At 41.3% G+C, this 17,064-nt stretch overlaps 2 protein-coding genes across 4 annotated transcripts in view; one reads left to right on the forward strand and one right to left on the reverse strand.

The window, feature by feature from the left end:
- Nucleotides 1–17,064, forward strand: part of dock1 (dedicator of cytokinesis 1) — a 260,399-nt gene that overhangs the window by 133,164 nt on the left and 110,171 nt on the right. The gene's annotated exons all lie outside the window — the stretch shown is intronic.
- insyn2a (inhibitory synaptic factor 2A) overlaps nt 1–17,064 on the reverse strand; it is a 41,300-nt gene that overhangs the window by 22,305 nt on the left and 1,931 nt on the right. Inside the window, exon 2 of the mRNA XM_084740734.1 lies at nt 3,613–4,849. Coding sequence (XP_084596860.1) covers nt 3,613–4,844 — 1,232 coding nt within the window. The 5' untranslated portion in view covers nt 4,845–4,849. The remainder of the gene's footprint in view (nt 1–3,612; nt 4,850–17,064) is intronic.

Raw genomic sequence — 17,064 nt, forward strand, 5'->3', positions numbered from 1 at the left:
TTCATCGACTATGTTGTGATGATCTGTTCTTAGTTGCAACAACAAATTTGCTGCGTTTTTGATTTGCACCTCTAAATTGTTTCCACCCCTTAAAAACTTTGATGAGGTGTCATGGTTCCAGTGTTCAGGAACACTGAGGACAGCACTGAAAAACTTTGAAATGGGAATTTAAATTCATAAAAAAAAAATACTTAGAACACGTCGTTCCAGCACTATTCCTGCTACTCTCTTCTCTTTCTCCCTCTTTCCTTTCCACATATTTATTGTGGTTCTCACCCAGATTGGGTGGACGGTGGAGAAATAAAAGTTTGAATATTTAAGGGTCATTACTGCGGCCAGTATCCAGTTGAAATGGCTTTTTATTGTGGCTAATTTGAATTTTGGTTCTGCTTTTTTATCAAGGGTGCCAAAGCTTTTTAAACATTACCATTTATTTATTTTATTTTCCTACGTGTGTGTGTGTGTTCATATATATGTTTTTTTATTAGTCTCAGCGCATTGAATTTCAATTCACGTCTAAGCAGCATGTCATGAACACGTGTGTGTGTTGATGAATGCACACAGCATTGCATTTCCTTCGATGAAAAATGAATGTCACAACATAAGCAGTTATATATCAGATGTAATTGCACACACAGTTCACCTATAGCCTGTGGGCGCTCCTATTTGTTGTGTCAGTGACATTTATGTAACGGGTGTGTGAAGCTAATGTAGTGTGACTAAAGCAGCATTACTTATTTTTTGCTTGGGTCGCTAAAAATCCGACTCAGGAAATTGGAAATATGTACAGGAGGAATACGACTGCGTTTGTATGGAAAAGTAGAGGCTCAGATGGATTACAAGAGGCTTATACTGCTCACTGACTTTAAGTAAATGAAGGCTTTTGTAATTAACACGTGGATTGTTTCTTTATGCATGTGACCAGATGGCACCGTTAAACAGTAGTCACTAATTTTCATTTACAAATGAAGGCCCTCCTCTCCTCCCGTCTCCGCTCCCACCTGCCACTTTAGACACATCTGATCAGCCAGATGTGTTTGGCGACACGCAGAAGACGGCTCCCCATGCAGCACCACATGTCTGTTTGCTTTTCCACTCGCAACACACTTTCATGAGTTTGGCGATAAGGAGATTATAGCTGCTTTGTGCAAGATTGGAGGAGAATAATTGTCTTTTTAGATGGCATAACCTCAAACTGTTGAGCGATTGGTTCAAAAGGAGTTTTACCCCGTCGTTCAGTCAAGTTGATATTGAGAGTTGCTTTCATGCACTTTGAAGCATTTGTGGTTTTGTGCTCCTTGTTTATAAGCTTGACAGGTAGGTGTGTGTGTGTGTTTGAGTGTGTAATTCCCACAGGCCTTGGACTCCAGGTTTGTATGATGTTGATTATATGGATTTTCTCACTCCATACCTCGCCACAGTGCCGGTCAGAACAGATAGGGATCTGAGTGCCGAGCCCTAGCAATTCACTCAACAAATTGGCCATTTTGTTTGCCTCATCCCTTTGGATAGACAATCCTCTATTTCAGCAGCCGAGATCCTATCTGCAGCCCTTTTGTATATACTCAGTATCCATTGGACAGCAAATGGCTTTTTCACAGGCCATAGCTTTTTCAAAGGCCTTTGACTTACTAGATAAACATGGCATGCAGCTGGATGAGCCCAATTATTAAATGTTTAGTTTTGTATTTTACTTAAGCAGTAAAATAACTTGAAAGTGTCATTCCATGATTCAGTGTCCTCCTTAGAATAATATTAGTTTTTCAATCTTTTTTTAATCAAATTCATATATTCAAAAATATTCAAAGTTTAATCAGTATTAGAATCAATATTCTTAGGGCGTGTTCACTCAAACTTTATTTAGTCTGGTTGGACTGAGCCCCCTCCTGGTGCAGTTTGTTTGAGTTGCAGACCAAACAGCCAGTCTCTGGTCCGCCTTGAAGGGGTGGTCTCGGACCTCGGACAAGTGAACTCTGGAGCAGTTTATTTCTGGTGTGAACACCATTTGAAGGAACCACAGACGCGTACCGTTGCATTTGTTTATTGGTTTAAAAACTTGTTTGCTTCCTGTTGTGGTGACGGGTGAACTAGTGGTGTACTTACTGCAGAAACTTGACTGGCAGTGGGCCAAGCATTACTCATGAGACTCTCAGTGTTTCCTCTGTCGCCACCCATTAAAGAAACAAAATATTTTATTTATGTCATTTATGTGCACTCAATTCAGTTCAGCTCAGTGTGAGAGCCATCTGTGGCGCTTCACTCTCTTCCCTCTGCGTGCTTTGCCAAAGAACTGCCTGGAGCTGCGTTGTTACTTGAGAACAACTTGTAACGTCACTGTAAGTGTAACAAAAACATCCCAATTTTTATGTAATCCATCTATAACCAAAGATATACATATATCAACCCTTACCAGTCGAGCCAAAGCTCAGCAACTCTTTAAAAAGTTTCTGCGTATTCAGCTTGCAGTACTTTTGTAGCTTCTAATTGAATCTCTGTGGTTTGAAGTTTCTCTCCTGTGTTGCTGTTTTATTTTACTGTTTCATGTTCGCTTTCAGCTGTATAGGTGCTGCTGATAAAAACCCAACATTTCCCGTTTTGGCTGTTTCATAATAAAAGCTTTTAAATAACAAAACAGGTGACTTTTATTTATAGGAAATGCAACGTCTATTGTGTTGCATACCAGCTGCATTACAGCTTGTTCTGATCTCACACGCGTGGTTATGTTCACAGTGGCTGAATCACCTCCATTCAAAAATAGCGAGAGCGGTCTGTCATTCCCTTAGCTATGGGTTGAATATGGTTTAAAGGCAACATTCGTAGTGGCAGTGTTTCATACAACGAGTCATCAAACCACTAGGGCAAAATAGAGTGAGATGATTTCTCTGTAAATAAGTCCTGCAGCAGCTCTGTCATATCTGGAAGGAAATCATTACAAAGGACATTGTGCTGTAATAGCACCACGGGGCACATCAGGTGAAAGCCACATCATCCCAGCTCCATGCCACTGTGATCTCCTTTTCGACAGATTTTGGGTGGTTCAGTCAAGGCTCTGCTGAACAGCTGTCACACATACAAGCTGTCCTAAGATCTAGAAATAATGTGACACATCAAGAGAGGGTACTCTTCCTGTTCGTGCTGAATCATGAATGTTTCTATGTCTCTGATGTTTCCTCGACTCTACTCTGTGAACACCGGGCCCTTTGCTCAAATGTGGTTCATTGTTATATAGGGTATATTACATTTCTTTTTTTTTCCCCAGCGTATGCTTGACACCAGTGAAAAGTAGGGAGGCCTTATTAAGATCTTATTGTGCAGATGGCGTGACTGATCCACAGTTTTTTTTCTCAATGTTATAGACTTCAGTGTTTCCGCTATCAGTTTAGTCATGGTGGGAAATCGACTCAGTTTTTAATGCTAGAGGAATTTCGTGGTGTTCATGCAGTGAGCTGTACACAATTTAGATTTGTGAAACAGAGAGCCCTGGTATCGGATCGGTACTCTGTAACAGCAGGAAGGTATCCTGAGTTGAAGTGCTGGAATTGATATTGGGAGAGAAAAAGTCAAATCGTTGCATCTCTAGTGTAAAGAACAGGTATAAGTGAGATGTCTTACCCTTCTCTGAGGGCCTCTCCCTTCTCCAGTTCCTGGATGACCCCCAGCAGCACCTTGATGGTCTCTTGGCTGGAGCTGATGAGATTTTCCATGGCCTGGAGCTGTGCTTTAACATCCCCATCCTGATTCATAGGCACTATTTGCTTACAGGCCTCCTGTGTTTGGTCGGGCGGTGCACCACCAGCCTCACCACCTGTGCAGGGTGACAGAGGCTCCTCCATGCCCCGTAGAGGCCGGGCAGATAACTGTCCTGTGTGGCACTGTGCCTGTGTTGTACAGCCTCTGCCGGCACGTGGGAGCGTCTCACTCTGCAGCCCGTTGAGCTGCAGGGCTTTCTTCCGCTTGCTCCGCACAGACGGACTGTCCAGGCACTCCACCTGGGTAAGGGAGTTCCACGCGATGGGGCCCGTAACCTTGGAGGCCCTGTCCGGCAGGGTTCGGGACGAGCCCTCCTCCAGATTGAGCAGCTGCCTCTTGGTCAAGCGGTCTGTATCAGCCTCCCTGTGTTGTAATCCTGTCCTGGCTTTGGATGGGACACTGCAGAGCTGGTACTCCGCCTGTGCTCCGGCTCCGCTTCCTCTCTGTGTGTCTGCAAGGCAGTCTGTGTCTGCAGAGCAACTGAGCAGCAGAGCGTCAGAGCACAGGCCATCAGGTGCAGTGTGCTGCTCCACTGTGGCAATGCACTCATTAGTATGGAGCAGAGCCCTGGTCCTCCGGACTCCACTCCCCCCGCAGGCTCCCTCCTCCTCTTCCTCATCTAAACCCTGCTCAGCAGCCTTGGACTGCTTCACCTCCATGACAAAACCGTTATTCTGACCTTTATAAGTTTCCACGGCCGCCACGTGTTTAAAGGTGTGGCCTTTCTTGCGCTCAAAGGGAAAGGTCTGATAGCGTTTCTTCAGGTCAGGGGACGTTTGCACGCCAGTGCTCCTTGTGACGTTCGGGATGGATCTGCGGGCAGGGACGGTCATGTACTTGCGGTATGCCACTTTGTATGAGATTGGCTTGCCACCTTTCCCCGCTGCCTGCAACTCCGCCTCCCTTTGCTCGTTCTGTGCCTCGCAGATATCCTTGAAACGCACTTGCAGGGCCTTGTTTCTCTTCCTCACCTGTCGACTGGCTTCCAGGGAATACTTCACCTCCAGTGCCAGCGAGGTGGAGGGCACGGGCGCTGCCTCCGAATCAGACTCTGAGTTGGTGAGCATGCATTTGCCACCCTCCTTGCTCACCATGTTTCCTGAGAAGCATGGAGAAAGATGCTGCGTTAATCAGTGGTAATGAATGGCTTAGACAAAGACCCCTGCCTCACTATTACATCCCACTCAACAGAACACACGTTATCAAAGCTTAGGGAGAAGGGAGGAACCTGTGCAGTTATTTAATGAATATTATTAAAAAAGTGCTTTTATCAGACTTGTCATTATGCATGCCAAAAAGCATAGCAAATATAAATTTTAAAGGAGCAGATTATTCGCGTATTTTGAGTCACTTCCCTTGATAGTTGAGTTTAACAGCAATAATAGTGTTTGACATTGAATATAGTTTCTGCGTTTGACACTGAAGGAGTGGTAATGTCATGCAAGCCTTATGTTTTCATATGAATGTATGGTATGTCTGTCCTTGAGAGGAAAGCGTTTCATTTTGTTTTTATTTCCAGTTTCCGAGGGTTTTTTATGCTTGCCAATCCTTCTGTGTTTATTTACTGAAAAACTGCAAGGGTTATGATTTTAGCATGCCCTAAAAATAATCCTAGCAGATTGCCATGATGCATTTAATCTTCTGCTCTGTGTAACCAATAACTCCAATTTCATTCGTTTATCATGCCAGTTACAGCATCTGTCAGTAGCAAGTCCTTTTCCTCTCCTCTCCTCTCCTCCCACTTTCTAAGTTGATGAGTAATTGTGTCTCAGTTTGTATGGAGCTCTTAAATACACTCTAACAGTAGCATTATACTGTTGACTTTTCTGAAGACGACATCTGAGCTCTGCAGTTTATTTCCATGGTTCATTAGGTTCAGTAGGACTCTTCGCTGCCTGACCTTTCCCTCTCACAGTTAATAATTAAGTAAAAATAGAATTTTTAGGCCTATCTGGGGCACATTTGCAGTGTTCTAGCATATGTCAGTGTGGCATCTGTTCATTTTCGAGTTCCTAAATGAATGGAGACGAGAATATGCTGATAAAATGGGGACAACACCTACAAACAGACAGACTTTTGTCTGATAACTGTACAACAACCCCCTAAGGAGAAACATCCTAAGCAGAGATAATATGAATTATCTGTCCTTGTGTGATTGCGCCATCACAACTCTGTATATTTCCCCCTGATGCTCAGACGCAAATATAATTCGCCTTCTGCCTGTTGATTTACAATAAGCAAACACTCCACATGCTCATATAGATGCGGAATCAGATAGGACAATTATCCATCTCAGCTTATCTGCCATGACTGCGCTCTGTCAACAGGGAATGACTTCCTATTTCAAACCTGGCTGTTTACTTACCTGGGAGCTATAGAGAGGACATTTTGTCTCACTGTCTTCTACATCACATTATCGTCCTGGCTCTGTATTATTGAATTATAATCTCGGTCTCTGGCTCCGTTTGGAGAGCGACAGCCACCTGTCTTTATCTATCTCATCTAAGATCTAACAGTCTTATAACCCTTTACAGACACACAGTATCATCTATAAATATGACAACTTTACATGCAGTTATAATTATTCAGTATTTTTTCTGCCAAAGATGCTCTGGCAATCTTCCAGCTGAGGACACTGTAACATTTTATCAGCATGATAATATGAATAAAAGTTGTCATGCCCAGGATTATGATGTTCTTGCATACAGCGTTCTTACAAAAGTTCTCCATAATTGCAGGGCTCCTATTCTCCACACTGAGCATAAAAAATTAACATAATTTTGCTGAGAATAATGTCTTTGCTTGGTACATTATACCTAACTTTCAAAGTAGCCAGATGACAAATATCTCTCGGGCACTGGAACTCTCTGTATTGAAGTTTTTTTTCATTAAAGAAACCTGTGTTTGAAACTTAAAAAGCCATTACAGACAGATGTTACAGATTGACAGTCCTCCCCCGAAACTGTCCAAATATTGCCCTGTAATATCACTGAAAAGACTTAGAACAGCACAGCAGGCCCATATAGACGGGTTAGAGATGGCAGCTTTCTGCTGTGCTAGCAGATGTTTGTTTGATTCTCATCAGGCAGGTAATTACTGGTGTGACTAAATGACCTGGGAGAGCAGTTCAATGCAGTTTATGTGGAAAAGTCCAACACAGAAGACATCCTGCCACCTCTACAAAACACACTATAGCTGCATTTCCACCACAGGGACTTTCCTAAGGGTCTAGCAGCCAATAGAGGAACAATATTTTACCCCACAAAATGTCCCTGCTCAGAGGGGTGGTACTTTTCAGAAGTACAGGAACTCACAATAACAGCCGTCCCTTTTTCATACATCAGCAGGCTAATTTGCTTAATCTCCGTGGGTCTTTAGTCCGTGGTGGAAACGCAGGCAACAATGGTTCCTTAAAAAGTAGTTCCTGGGACTAAAATTTCTAGGTACTTTGGTTGGAAATACAGCTGATGATTAGGTCTGTGTATCCTTTAAAAAATCACATATTTATTACTGATTTCCATGGACTTTGAGTGTAAAACTTTGTAGGAGTGAGCTTGCAGAACCTGCAGTGGCTGCAAAACTTTTGAAAGGCCATATCTAGAGCCATTGTTTGGTTTGTCTATTGTGGAAACATTGCGGCCTCTGTGGAAGAGGACTTGCGCCCTGTAAATGGCTCATTCCAAGGTAACAACACAATATAGCTGCATTTCCACTGCAGAAACCTTTGAAAGAACTCAGTTCATTTTCACCGCAGGGGCCAGGGTCTGTATTAAGTTCTGAGGACATTATTTTAACCCAAAAAAGTCCCTGCTTAGACGGTAGAACTTTACAAAAGTACCGCAACTTTGGGGGTTGGGCTTGCAGTGCTGTGTCATCCTCATTCTCTAGTCGTACACAAAAATTCTTTAAAAACAGCTGTCACTTTTTCATATGTCAGATAATTACTGACTATATATATATATATATATATATATATATATATATATATATACTGTCTACTGTCTATAGTTCCTTGAAAAGAAGCTCCAGGGACTAAAAGTTCTGGTTACTTCAGGTGGAAACGTGACTTATGATGCATGTGTAACACCACAGCACCGTACAGTGTGTAAAAAGAGGACAAAATGCAACACATTCACAAGTTCTCAAGAAAGTGTCAGCCCCGATCACTGTAGTCATGCACACAGAAAGGCCAGGGGCATTTAGGAAAAAAAAGGCACACAGTGTAGTTATCAATGGAAACACAAAAGAACAGCGCTGCCGTGAAGATCTCCACCTTTGTATTTTATGAATGTAATCACTTAATGACTCCTGACCCTCTTTGCCATTAGGTTGATTGAGCTGTGAAAGCAGAGGGACGTGCAACGATGTAAAGGGGTAGAACTGAGGCTGCATATAGCACCATCCAATGCATTAATTTTCCAATTATTACCTCGGCTGTGCAGAGACTTGAACAAAGTCTAACTCTTTTATTTCCTTGTGACGTTCATTCCTAGACTATATTATCTATTCAGCAGCATGGCTGTGCTCTCCTGGTCCATCATTGTCAGTGTCCTCTCCATGTTTGTCCAGAGGACGACATTTTGAACGAGAGATTAAACTGTTACCAAGCGAGGTCAGCGAATACTTCTGTGTTATAAGCTATAGGCCCGAATTCCACATTATGTTCAATATCTGCCAATTTATATCTGATTACGATTTAAGATGCCACCAATTCTAAACCATCAGACACTGAGACATGAATCCGGCTTGACGTCACAAACAGCAACAGTGTTTTCTCACCCCTTTCTACACTCCTTTCCCTTCACACAGGCTCCAAAATGCATACAGTTTTGTGGTATTGTATCATATCCTCGTTCAAAGTTGATCCTTTTCGACATGTGAGCACCGCAGGCTGAATGATGTGTCCCTGGCTCCACATATCTGATTTGTTACCCATTGGGTTCAGGCCGGGCCGACTGTAGCAGCTCTCGTATCTCACCTCCGGCTGGAACACCACCCCCTGGCCTCTTGCATAAACAGCATGACTCATCACGCAAGGCTGTGACAACTGCCCCCTTTTAGGGTGGCTCAGATCCTGTTTTTTTTCAATGTAGGGGGCAAGCAAGTGAAGTGAACTGACCCACTATTTTCTACCCAGTAGGACGGACCAAAAACAGACCTCACAGGGGTCATGTGCGCATGGCAAAATACATCAGACGTATTCACATCTGACCTTGTTTAGCGGCACAGCTCACATGGCCGTTCAACTGGCTCTATGGGTCATTATTTGGCTTCTTTCGAGGGGGAAACAAGTCCACGACGAGAGCCTGTTTAGCACGGCTGGTTCTTGGGAGGATTTTCTCTGCTAATTCAGCCATTCTTTCAGGCTGTGGAGTGCTGCAAGGACAATCCAGATTACCGCAGTAATGCAATTCATTATTCCTTAATGGAAATGGTCTTTATGCTCAGAGCACGTGCCCATTTAATGCAACACACCTTGAATTTAAAAACGAGTCCCCATTACTTACATTATTTTAAAACTGCGTATGAGTCGGCAGTTTTGTGAATGGCAGTTGCCTAATTGAACTTTTGGTTGCCGGGGGTAACATCTTTAAAAGGTGGAAATTTCGGTGTCCTGATTAAACCTGGGGATTGAATGTTTACCATAACTTTGAGCCTGACTAATTTTGTTTTATCGCTTCTGCTCCACCGAAGGGAAAATTCATTAATATAGTATGCATCACAAAACCAGTGGATTGATTAAACGCTGGAAATATGCCGTACATGTCAATTAGCAACAGCTGCCTAAACAGTCTTTCTTGTTTAAGCGTTTAACAGGCTGTTTCAATGAGCTTTTCTGTTATCTCTTCATTTCTTAAATATTCCTTAAATCTTTTCCTAATTTATGCAGTGTTGCATGTGTAGCTGCTTAACTGCTAGCTGAGAAAAAACAGTATATTAGTAAGCTATTTAGTCATACACTTTATGAGCACTTTTTTTTATTTTGGCCATTTTATTCTGATTGAGGGAAAACTTAAAGGTCTTCATTTCACCACCATGTTTATACAGAGGGGACAAACCAGACACCAGCTCTAGATGCAGCCTGTCATTCTCCTCCAATCCACAAGCTCATCGCTAGATGCCACTAAATCCTGCACACTGGTCCTTGATATTTTAAACCAGTGGTTTTCAAACTGGGGTCCAGTAAGTGACAGCAAAATGAGGACTAGAATATTTTAACATTTATCACATTGTTTGGAAGTTGGTGCAAGAGCTGCAACAGTTAATCGAATATCAAATTAATCGCCAGCTTTATAAAGAAAAAAGTAAGAATTCTCTGATTCCAGCTTCTTCAATGTGAGTATTTTCTGGTTTCTTCGCTCCTTTGTGAATGTAAAATGAATATTAAGACAGTAAAATGGATTTTGGAAAAAAAGAAGATATGAGGATGTCACCTTTGCGAAACACAAATTGACATTTTTCGCCACTTCCTGACATTTTGTAGAAAAATACTGACAGATAAATTGACAATGGAAATAATCAGCAATTACAGCTCTAGTTGGAACAACAAGAGAAGAAAAATAGAATTGGCTGTTTATTGCAATTTATAGTAATTCTGGATTGATTATTGATTGACTGTGAGGACTTTTTTGTCTTCAGAGATACTCAGAGGGGATTCCTTAAGACAAAAACTTCTCAAATTGTGCCATGTCTGGCAAATAAATCTGGCAACTCACTTGCTCAACTGGGCAAGTGGTAAAAAAAAAAGAAGAATTAAACTATTAAGATAATCAGTGAATTGTGAAGTCACTTTTCATGCAAAATGGCAGAAATTCTTTTTTCGTTTCCTTTTCGTTTTCAGCCTCTCAAATATGGAGATTTTCCACTTTCCTGTGTTTATTGGCATATTAAATTGAATGTTTTTAGGCTTTATACGGATTAAAAGAGACATTTAAAAACATCACCCTGTACTTTGAGAAACTGGGATGGACAATTTTCACTATTTTTTGACTTTTTTACCATGACAATTAACTTCTGAGTATTTTTTATTATTTGATAACCACTATAAAATAAACCAGTTTGTATAGGGACAAGTAAAAACTGACTTTTGGCAAGTAGATTTCTGGGCTGCTTGCCTGGTTGCACAGTTCTCATTGAACCTTGATCTATAAATCACTGACCTGTGAATGAATTTCAACAATTTACTGTTTTTCTCAGGAATCACTTACTGCACCTATAATGTCCATGTTATTAACTGATGTGTACAACAACCTCTCACTGTATGGATGTCATGTTTAACAATACTTTTGACAGTGTTAATACCCTCCAATCTTTCAAAGCCCCCCTTCTCAACCCTCCCAAAAATGACTCAACTCTTGTTTTTTTTCTCTGAATAAAAATCACAGTGAAATAAAAATTGATTTTTGATTGTTTGCTCTTGTGCTACGCGATCAACAGAATTCCAACTCCTCCATCGGTGCAGTTTTACATTATTACAGCTCAGCGTGCTCTTAGATGCAGCTTGAACAAATGAGCGTGGCGGTATCATCACAGTCATGGAAGTTCCAAACTGCTGTAATCCACTTTTATCTACTCGTGTTTTGTTTTCCTCTTTTCTCTCCTGTCAACTTCCTCTCATAATTACACGGGGCTTAGTAGTGTTTCGGAAAGTCTTTGATCTGTCTCTTAAGAGCAAACTGATTATGCAGTAAAAAGATACGCAGGCTCGTAGTTTGCTTTAGATCGTGTTGTGGGTTTGCCGTTTTTATTTTCTGTCTGTCTCTGTGCTGCAGCGTGTGAGCAAGCTCGGGTGCTCCCGTGCTCCCGGGGTGTGATGTGAGGGTATATATAGCCGAATGATTGACTGAACAGGTCAGTGTTGAGGGATAACAGCAGTGCAGTGCATTAGGCCGACACCAAACGCAGCAAATCCTTTGTCAGTTAATGGTAGCTTAATGCTGTAAGATGGAATGGCACTGGAAATCACAGGATTTTAAAGGATTGTCTTTCTAGTAATTGTTGCTCAGTCATCATGGACCACTGCACTGTTGCCAAGCACCATTTCATTGCTTGAGATTTTGCTCATCATGTAGTGTCGCAGTAATAACTAAATAACACCAGGAACATATTTTTTTTGTCCAGAGTGCAGTATGAAAGAGGAGAAGGCAACATGTTTTACCCTGTCGTATTTCAATCCTAGTTACAATCACAGTCAGATCCACTGGATTTTTAATGCCATCATGATTCTACAGCTTGAAATACTAGAAATCTGTACAGTGTCAGTGTCTTCTGTGTATTAAATTTAGGGTCAGATGTATTTCTAATCAGATGTTGCAATTAGAGCTGCAACAAACAGTTATTTTCATTATAAATTAATCTGCCAGACCATCCCAGTCCAAATATACTCAGTTTAATTTGGTAGAGAAGCAGGGATTCTCCATATTTAAGAGGCCGAAAACAGAATTTTCTGCCATTTCTGCCTGAAAAATTACTAATAATTTGCTTATTGTCAAAATAGTTGGGGAATTCTGTCAATTGACTAATCAATTAGTCAACTAAACATTTTAACTCTAATTGCTGTAAAAACATGGTTAAGATTAAAACCAGAAAAAAAAAAAAAACTGAAAAGTTCAAAGTTTTGACTTAATATTTTAAATCAACATTAAAATCCTGCACAGCCTGTTCATTCTGTTTAAACCTGGTAATTCTGCGTTTTTGCAGATAAGTATTAAGCTACACTAATATTAGTATTATACTATTTGTAGCCGCCGTTGTAATTAGATTACATTATTAATTAGATTAGCGTAGGATTGTTTCCAACAAGCGTGATCAAATCATTTCTAATAACTCAGAGTGTTGCAAAGTCAAAATTTATTGCGACAAGATGGACAGTAACCATTTCTAGAATTCACACATGCTTTTATCTAACAGTATCTTCTGCTTTAATCCATACTTGTTGGTCTTTAGCCTTTCAAAAACTGTTTGCTCTCCTGCTTGCACACGTTGTGTTAACAGGCTAACAGCACCATAAATTACATTTGTTACAATTAATTACATTTGACTAAATGGCAACCTGGCTGTGGTTGTGGTGCTCAAGAACAAAAAAAAAAAAAAAAAAAAAAAACTTTTGAAAAACTCAACAGCAATGTCTGTTTCCAAAAACTTGGTGAGCGGTGTCGTGTAGGAACTACTTTCTTTCTGCCATCGAATCAACTGGAACTACTTTCTTCCTATGATGAAGAACATTTTGGAGTGAACCGTCCCTTTTAAATGTGCTATCATATGGGTATTTGCATAAACATGATACTGATACTGTGGTGGGATCAATCCAGATTTGCTCTTAATCCACAGCACTCAAAATATCCCTATACATTATGTTTTAACCATATGTACAGCATTTACTGAAAGGCCATTTGTGTATTACGTATATTTTACCATTAATGTTTTATATGTATATTACATTTACATTGCCTCCGGTTGTGTGAGAGGAGGACTGCAGTACAGGACTTTATTCAGACTAATGGCTCCTCATTGAGCCTCCCAAGCCCTTACAGTTCTGTTCATGTCATTAGTAATTTTTTCCTCCCTTATTGTGCATGATGCTAGAAATTAGTATCATGAAACAGCTCAGTGTACTGTACATCAGCCTGCTGCTGTTTTCATGGAGGATTTCGTATCCTTGGACTGTAGCCTACGGACACGGTTGCCTTATTATTTTTTACTCACTTTGTCCCCACTGAATTCGCGCTTGTTTTCTTTCTTATTTTCGTACTCTCTGTAGTTAGTTGACTTTGTGTGCTGCGCCTTCTTGGGAGCTTGATGAATTCACAGGAAACCTGTAATCCATACGTCAGTGAACACGCGGGCTCGATGGAGATCAGACCTGAGGAAAGGACGCATGCTGCAGAGGCTGCCTGCTCTAATCAGAATGCATCAGATCACTCCCTTCTTTCCTCTACTCTTCGTCTATCTTCATACCATTACACCTCTTCTTTATGTTGCTAATTTTTTTTTTGTTCTCTTCCTTTCATTCTTTCCTCCTTTGTTGCCTTTTCTCTCTGTCTTTCTGTCTCTCCCTCTGTGTTTGCCTTCTAGACAAGCTGATGTTTCAAAGCTGATGGGTAACTAGAGAACTCCCCTGCTGCTCTCAGATTCCTCCTAGTCATCCCTAGCAAAGAAAAAAAAAGAGACATACACACAACCACCCACCATGATAGAAAAGGAGACGAAAAGACTAGAATAAACAAGGTGCAGGGAGAAGGGATGTTTTCACTGTGCTTGGATGGAGCAGAATTGAATGTGAGCGAAACAGACGGAGATAGTGATGAAGAGGGAAGATGAAGCCATGGAGAAGGATCCATGAGCAAGAATAGGCGGGGACCCGGGGGGAGACAGACGGGGAAAGCCATCCCATCTTGACGTTAAGATGTATCATTTTGTCAGCTCAACTGAATCTCACGAAAGCCCCATGTGGCGTCAGAGGGAGAGGCTGTATGAAGCGACGGTACAATCAACAGAAAAAAACTGTAATTTTCAACTGTTTTGTAAAGACCTTCCTCGGTGTGCAGGACTCTCCAGGGGACATGGACATGTCAAGGTCCACTTAGTCTTGTACATAAAATCAAAAATACATGTCAGGCTTTTAGCTTACAGTCTGTCCCAGAAGTCTTTGCAGTGTTTCACGCAGTGTTTCTCACTGTAACACACTAACAGTAACTGTTGAGACCCTGTTTCTTATTCCACCATTTTACTTCTGTGAAATTCTCCACCTTGTTTTAGTATTTTCCCACGAACTACTTTAATCTGCTGACCTTGCATTTCCCCTTTATTTCTGTTCGCGGCTGTCCTAGACGAGCCCCCAGCGACTTGCCCCACCTCTTTTTGTTCTCTCTCTCTGTACTGTGTGTTTCTGATCTGTTGACGTTCTTCATCAGCAGCATGTTTTATAAAGCCACCCAAAAAGCACAACTTGCATTTTGGATTTTTTTTCACCTGCTATTCGGTTTTCTTGGTAGCAGGGGAGCTGCGTGTAGAGGAGGCTAGTTGTCAAAGACGACGTGATCGAAATCATCATCTAAATGTTTCTCTGCAGAGCATGCAGATTGTCACTAGACCCTTCTTGCGACAGCAGAACCAACAGGTGCAAGAGGTGTAGAGTGAGGGGAGATCATCCCCTCGTTAAACATTGTGGAAAAAATAGAAATTAAAAAAGTACAGAATGGGTCATCAAGTACTTTGGCAGCTATTAATACCTGTGTGGCCCATCTAAATAAAGTCTCTGTGTAGGAAACACTGATCTGATGTCAGTGACAGTTTCAGTATCCTTTAAAGAGCCTGTTTGTACAAGTCATCCAGTAACTATTCAGCTGATCTCTTCACCTTCGCCCCCAAAAAATGAAGATCCTTCAAATGTTTCAGCTCACCTTTGCTTCATTCAAATTTTTCTCATTACAACAGAGAGCACTCACCCTTTAGATTTTTAGACATCCAGTACTAGTAAGAAGCGTTTTCCGGGGTGGATCCCCATTTTGTTTGTGCACATGTACAAGTACACGCATGCACACATGGGTGTCGTTATAAACAGTCCTGCCAATGTTGTCACATGAGTCCAATGATCAACAGGTGGCGGTGACATGCCAAAATATGCTGCAATGCATCAGCAAAGGCAGGTAAGAAGAAGACTGCATGCTAGTAAACAGAGATGTAAACGATGCAGCATTTAAAATACTTAAAAATTTGCTTTGCAAATGTTAGGAGTAAGGAAATACACTTGCCACATACAATAAATTTTGCTGAGAAACATGGAATGTTTGAATGTTTGGTTTGTTTACAAGGGAACTGCAGAAGACACTTGTTCAAAATGGTTCAAATTCACATAAAGCCTGCAGTACCACTGTGCACCTGCTAAGATCAGAAATTTAAGAAGTAAAAAGAGAAATAGTCACAATGTCCTTTGAGTTGATCCATATAAACTTATTCGTCAAAACTTTTGATAATCAATAAAGTGTCATTTAACAAGTAGAAATAAAACAGTTGCTCATTCAGCCGTCTCAAATCTAAGAATTTTCAGCTTTTTTCTCTTATGTAATTAAAAATCTATATCTATAAACAGATATGTGCATATAAATGCCAAATCCACAGGCAAGGAATAAGATTTTAGTATCGGAAGCATTCTGGTTTCTGTTTGTAGTCCGTTTGTTGTCTGAGTAGTGCAGTACTGACAAATCACATTTGAGCAGGCTTTGGTTGCATGCAGGTAAACTGCCTGTGCGGAGAGCAAATGAGGGAGGAGTGCATGGGCTGAATTACAATCACGGATGACGATTTAGCTTTTTATTAACTTTATGTAAATTTATTTGCATTATTGTGTTAGGATATCCTTCCATTCTCGTGCCTCAAGGTGCTAATCAGACTGACAATAACCTGAGCACAGAAGAAGTCTTGGCCTGGATGTCCATTAACCGGATGTGTGCCAGCCACACCGGAAGCCCCAAAAACATAGACCACTGCCCCCAGAACAACTCAAGCACTTTAAAGCAATTGGCCTTGGGCTCTGGGAAATTTTATTGGTCATTTTTTACTGTTTTATTGACAAAACTCCTAATCGAAGAAACAATAAACATGCATTTTTAATTAAGAGAACTATTAGTTGCAGTGCTAAAAGCAGTAAAGCAATAGAGACATAATGTAGGTACATATGCTCTACTTCTTCCTTTTACCACAGAAAACTCCTCTATCTTCTGTTCTTCTGCCTCTGGGCCTGTCTGAGCCCCAGCTGACTGGGCCCCTACTGCAAAGCAGTGGGGAACACATGCTTTACACACACATACACCAGCGCACACTGACAACAACACCCAGGTGGGATCAGGTGCGAAGCCTCTTCTTCCGTATGCAGTAGACGTACAAAGTCACACACGCACACACCTTCTCCTCTTCAACAGCAGACGCGCACGATTCACCTCAACTGCGCGGCGTTGCCGTGGCACTCCCAGGGAAGCAAAAAAAAAAATCAGTCTCTTAATGAATAATCCTATTAGCACATGAAAGGTAACATCTGGCTTGTTCCAAAAGCAGTCATTCTTTTATAGGAGAGCAATTTGTTTTCTGGATGAATGAGTACCCCTCCCAGAAAGCAGGGCCACGGGAGGCGAATGCCCACTTCGCCACTCGTTTGGAAACCCTGCACCCCCCCCCACACTCAAAAAAAAAAAAAAACTTCCCAAAAATGCTATTTATGCAGTCCAACTCTATCACATATCTCCCTGCCAGCTCTCTCTGTTGTGTTCATGACATCTCTGTTTGAAAAAAAAAAAAAAGGCTTTGTTCCACCTTCAT

The sequence above is a fragment of the Lutjanus erythropterus genome, chromosome 17 (genome assembly GCF_056507025.1).
Source record: "Lutjanus erythropterus isolate fLutEry1 chromosome 17, fLutEry1.hap2, whole genome shotgun sequence".
NCBI lineage: Eukaryota > Metazoa > Chordata > Actinopteri > Lutjaniformes > Lutjanidae > Lutjanus > Lutjanus erythropterus.